This window comes from Oncorhynchus masou, chromosome 28 (assembly GCF_036934945.1).
Source record: "Oncorhynchus masou masou isolate Uvic2021 chromosome 28, UVic_Omas_1.1, whole genome shotgun sequence".
NCBI classification, from domain to species: domain Eukaryota; kingdom Metazoa; phylum Chordata; class Actinopteri; order Salmoniformes; family Salmonidae; genus Oncorhynchus; species Oncorhynchus masou.
In genome coordinates this window covers 35,516,926-35,522,925 of record NC_088239.1, presented here as the reverse complement: position 1 = coordinate 35,522,925, position 6,000 = coordinate 35,516,926, and the positions used below count along the sequence as shown (strand labels likewise).

The window sequence follows — 6,000 nt, the reverse complement described above, 5'->3', positions numbered from 1 at the left end:
TAGGTTCCTTTCCCAGGCAGTATTGTTTCTGTTGTTCATGTCTAGATGCTCCTCCTACATTGTATCGTTCCATGTTATTTGGTATCTTAAACTAACCACCTGCTTCTCGACTCCCAGCATCTACGTTACACCTGCGTTTCCACCACCAGACAATTAGTTATTTACACAATCAAAACAATTTCAACGTTAAGCCTCCTGAGTGGCGCAGTGGTCTAAGGCACTGCATGGCAGTGCTAGCTGTGCCACAATAGATTCTGGGTTCGAGTCCAGGCTCTATTTTAAATCGCAATCTGGGTCATGTGGGCATCATTTGAAAGCTTATTCTATTGCCAACATGCCTAGCTAAATTATAAAATACAATCTTACTTCAGATATTGTAATTTGGTGTGCATAGAATGTAGTCATGAGGGCATTCAAGTGCGTGGTCTGGAGCAAATTTTCTTCACAATATGACAAACAGGCTCATTTTGTTCAGGACAACCCTGCCCCAGGGTATAACACGTGTCATCCTTGTAACTGTGGATGAAACTGTGATCATAAACGTTGATACTGTAAATGAGGAGTTTCAAATATGGAAATGTGAAGTGCACATTTGGACTCCCGGGTGTGTGGTTTGCTTGTATGACATCAAAGTGGTATTTATTATAATCCTTAATGTCTCATCCTTCAGAACAGACTCGATTTACAGCATTTCCCTCACTCAGACAACAACAAATGTGCAAAAGTTGCCCAATTAGCGGGAGGAATGGGCGCATCATCTTGTAGCGCTCAGTGCGCAAGTTCAGCTGTCAAAACCCATACAGTGCTGCGAAGTGGAGAACCTGAGCTCTGACGTCATTTATAGCATTTTAATGTACAGCCACTTTATTCCAATTCAGGCGCTAAACAATGACAATATCTGCCATTTTCAACCCGTATACGGGATGACAGGGTCTGTGTGGAAAGGGCTACCCTTTGTGTCAACTGAAAGTGAAAAAGTTGAAGTCCATTCCATTTAGTTGTAGTTTTTTATTAGACATGTCACAAACAGCAGTTAGTCTGAAAAGTACATTCAAAATGTGCAGTTGACCATGCGTCAAAATCAAGATACACTTTCAAAACCATTTCCTCTTTTGTAACAATCTATGTATTTTGTCAACAATTTACAAAACCAGTGATATTTCACTCGTTGAACCAACCACTCACCATCAAAATATACATACTTCAATAAGGAAATATTTTTTTTAATGTAGGCTGCACAGAGGCTTTTTGCATTGTACCTTCCATCACCATAAACTTAAATTTAATACTATTTTCCAGTACCATGTTCTCTCCAGTCCCAGTCCCGTTGAGATTATCTTAGGTAAGGAGAGTGATTATGAAGTTGGAACAGAGGCTTGAACCTACATCCCAAATGGCACCCTAAATAGGGTGTTATTTGGGACATAATCAGTATTCATCTGAAATAGTCATGTTAAGACTGACTGCTATTCCCTGGCTTCTCCATCTCTTTTCCCAGTAACTCCAGAAGACGAGGGAAGAAAGGACAAAAGCAGGAAAGGGAGGAAGGTGGGGAAAAGAGGACATCTCCTTTCACTGAAAAGCCAACACCTTTACACTTATAATGAAGGCCTTTCACTAGCAGAGGCCTACCATACCAAGCATGTTAGACGAGTCAATAACACACATCTGTTCTTTATCTGTACACATTAGGGAAGATCTTATGGGCATCCCTATTCCCAGGCACCCTATTCCCTATATAGTGCACTCATTTTTTACCAGGGCCTATGCATAGGGAATAGGAAGCCATTTAGGATGCACCCAGTCTTCAGATATAGCAAGTTAATTTACTGTATTATCCCCCAAACACAGGTTTGTTTTGATGCTTCCCAAAACCAGTCATGTGACATACTGACTAACCACTATTGATGATTGCACTAGGGTCAAAGGGTAGATCTGGAAGAAGGGGCGGGGCTCCAATTCTAGCAAGGGAGGTAGGATATGTAGGGTGACCTGTTCACGTCCAAAATTGCACCCTATTCCCTGTAAATTGCCTTACTTTTGACTGGTCAAAGACTCTGGTCAAAAGTAGTTCATTATAAAGGGAAAGGAGTGCTAAAATGCAGTTCCCAGATCTGATTGTGGTGAATGTTTTCATTATAAAGTCGGGAAATATAGCTAATACACATGACTATGTCCAATCCAGTTGATCCAGGGGTCCCCTCCGAGAGACCCCATACATAATTTTGGGGTCCCGTCAGAGAGCCCCCATATTTAATACTGATTCTGTATCCACACCACTGAGGCTTTACATTGTACTTCACAAAATTCAGAGGTCAAGTCAACAGTCAATGTTCCACAACACTGAGAATATCCAGTTCATAGGTTCATCTTATTATTATTCCAACACAAAGCAATGAGAGTAGTCTTTATACAGACGACCAAGCATGGTCTATATTCTACCACATGGTAGTAGGATATGGGCTTCCATTGACTTGACAGAGGGAGATCAGACCACCCAGCCAGCCAGTTATTCAGTGGGTAGTTAGTTGTTTGAATGATCTGGATTGAGTTGTGCTTCCTGTGTTGTGATGTCATCAGAGAAAGCCGGAAGTCACTCCAGCGGTTTCTTTAACGCCACATCAATGTATCCCACAATCCTCTTCTTCTGTTTCACTCCAGTCCAAAACAATGTCTTATTCACCAAGCTCTTGTTGTATGTAGTATGTACTTAATACTGGCCATAGGAATCCAGTGTAGAACACAGTTATACCCTGTATACTCAAATCCACTGGATCACGTCACACACGGCGGAAGATCCATCCACGCCATTCACACTGCACTCCGTCCGTCGTCAATGCCATGCCAAGTCCTAGATCCAGCCAGCTCACCAACCAACAAACCAACCAACACTCTCCCCTGAAGCAACTGCACCGCCCTGCTACTCACAGCAGGAATGGCAACCAAAGTGAATGACATCTGTATTTATTTACATCATACTCATCTCCCTCAAAATGTTAAGTGCAAAGTCATTCACTAGTTTCCTTAATAAGATTAATAATCAAATGAACAATATTTACATTTTTGTTTTTCTTTCTTTAAATTGCTGGGTCCACAGCAACAATGTTTCAGTCACAAAAATAAGCGGTATTGGGTGAGTCCGACCAGTCATCAGACCATCCACTTCCACAGGAGTTTACCTCAGGTGTCGTTCTTAGGTGTTTATTTTCTACCTGCCGAATATGTTCTCATACTCCAGTAAGATGAGCTCAACAATCTGGTTCTGATAGACCATGTGAACAGCGATGTTACCCGTCTCCGTCTCAGGTCTGAGCAGGGTGGGGCCGAAAACGATCGCTACGCTCTGGGTCGTCATACGGTTGGCCTCCCCATGATCAATCACCCTGGAGAGAGACAGGAAGGCAAGAGGGGGAAAGAGTGGGATACAGTGACAGACTGCGAGCAGAAATCTGCCAGGCATTTCCAACACAAAGGCACATTTATTCCTTGAGGCCCCCATTGTTCGCCATATAATGATCATTATGCGCAAAACCCCCAATTTAGACAGGCCCACTGGGCTAAAGATGGACCAGAACCATCTGGCATTTTCCCGAACTGCCCTATGGTCAGTCCGTTTTGGTGAAATAGGCATATCATTTAGAAAACACATTATAGATGTTGGTTGGTCAACAAAGGGATCAGGTATACGCTGGAGACAAAAATGTATATAACATTTATTAAGTAAGCTACTGCTAGTATTCGAAAAACATAAGATGCAAAATACAATATTAAACAACGGCAGGTAATATCGCTGCTTTTAAATGGAAATCAAAATTCTTGCATACAGAAACGCTGCGCCACACAATAACATTATTCATTGGAAAACCCAATTAAATCCCCTTGTCTCATATACATAGGTAGCATCCCAAACGGCACCCTATTCCCCATATAGTGCACAACGTTTGACCAGGGCCCTGGTGAAAAGTAGAGCACTATGTAGGGAATAGGGTGTCATTTGGGATACACTTCCATATAGACAAAATGTCACACAATACATTCCCTAGAACAAACACCAGATCTAAAGGTATTGCATTATGGCAAACACAGGGCCATATAAATGCAAATAGTGTTTAGGCAAATGTCATTCTGAACATACTGTATGATATAGCCCCGAGCTCCAATTGGCTGAGAATCTACCCCGAACCCTACTTATAGGTCCCCTGGTCCTGTGTACCTCAGACATATCAATCTGAGAATAAGTCAACAAACTAAGATAGTAGTGAGGACTGACAGGCTACTGTAGGTTATTGACAGAAAAAGAGCAGACAAATAATATAGAGTCCCAAGCAAAAGGGACAATATGTTGTAAATAAACATAATATATTATTTTACCCAGAAGAAGGCACTGTATGCTCAAACGTTTGTGCTTTTAACTATTAAATCCATGGGAGCATATGCAACTTCTTACATTTTCTTCATAGGTACAGTGGGGCAAAAAAGTATTTAGTCAGCCACCAACTGTGCAAGTTCTCCACTTGAAAAGATGAGAGAGGCCTGTAATTTTCATCATAGGTACATTTAAAATATGACAGACAAAATGAGAAAAAAAAATCCTGAAAATCACATTGTAGGATTTTTAATGAATTTATTTGCAAATTATGGTGGAAAATAATTATTTGGTCACCTACAAACAAGCAAGATTTCTGGCACTCACAGACCTGTAACTTCTTCTTTAAGAGGCTCCTCTGTCCTCCACTCATTACCTGTATTAATGGCACCTGTTTGAACTTGTTATCAGTATAAAAGACACCTTTCCACAACCTCAAACAGTCACACTCCAAACTCCACTATGGCCAAGACCAAAGAGCTGTCAAAGAACACCAGAAACAAAATTGTAGACCTGCACCAGGCTGGGAAGACTGAATCTGCAATAGGTAAGCAGCTTGGTTTGAAGAAATCAACTGTGGGAGCAATTATTAGGAAATGGAAGACATACAAGACCTCCCTCGATCTGGGGCTCCATGTAAGATCTCACCCCGTGGGGTCAAAATGATCACATGAACGGTGAGCAAAAATCCCAGAACCACATGGGAGGGGGGGGGGACCTAGTGAATGACCTGCAGAGAGCTGGGACCAAAGTAACAAAGCCTACCATCAATAACACACTATGCTGCCAGGGACTCAAATCCTGCAGTGCTTGGGAGATTGGGACAATGTCATATGGTCAGATGAAACCAAAATGTAACTTTTTGGTAAAAACTCAACTCGTCGTGTTTGGAAGACAAAAAATGCTGAGTTGCATCCATACCTACTGTGAAGCATGGGGGTGGAAACATCATGCTTTGGGGCTGTTTTTCTGCAAAGGGACCAGGACGACTGATCCGTGTAAAGGAAAGAATGAATGGGGCCATGTATCGTGAGATTTTGAGTGAAAACCTCCTTCCATCAGCAAGGGCATTGAAGAGGAAACGTGCCTGGGTCTTTCAACATGACAATGATCCCAAACACACCGCCTGGGCAACGAAGGAGTGGCTTCGTAAGAAGCATTTCAAGATCCTGGAGGGGCCTAGCCAGTCTCCAGATCTCAACCCCATAGAAAGTCTTTGGAGGGAGTTGAAAGTCCGTGTTGCCCAGCAACAGCCCCAAAACATCACTGCTCTAGAGGAGATCTGCATGGAGGAATGGGCCAAAATACCAGCAACAGTGTGTGAAAACCTTGTGAAGACTTACAGAAAACGTTTCACTTCTGTCATTGCCAACAAAGGGTATATAACAAAGTATTGAGATAAACGTTTGTTATTGACCAAATACTTATTTTCCACCATAATGTGCAAATAAATTCATTAAAAATCCTACAATGTGATTTTCAGGATTTTTATTTCTCATTTTGTCTGTCATAGTTGAAGTGTACAATGAAAATTACAGGCCTCTCTCATTTTTTTAAGTGGGAGAACATGCACAATTGGTGGCTGACTAAATACTTTTTTGCCCCACTGTAAATAGGTAAAAATCCTTTTAAAC

At 41.7% G+C, this 6,000-nt stretch overlaps 1 protein-coding gene across 4 annotated transcripts in view; it reads right to left on the bottom strand.

Moving 5' to 3' along the window:
- Positions 1–988: 988 nt before the first annotated feature.
- LOC135517534 (rho GTPase-activating protein 12-like) overlaps positions 989–6,000 on the bottom strand; it is a 93,628-nt gene continuing 88,616 nt past the window's right edge. For all 4 annotated transcript variants that reach the window (XM_064941928.1, XM_064941926.1, XM_064941927.1 and 1 more), the window contains one exon: positions 989–3,383. In XM_064941928.1, coding sequence (XP_064798000.1) covers positions 3,209–3,383 — 175 coding nt within the window. In that variant the 3' untranslated portion in view covers positions 989–3,208. The remainder of the gene's footprint in view (positions 3,384–6,000) is intronic.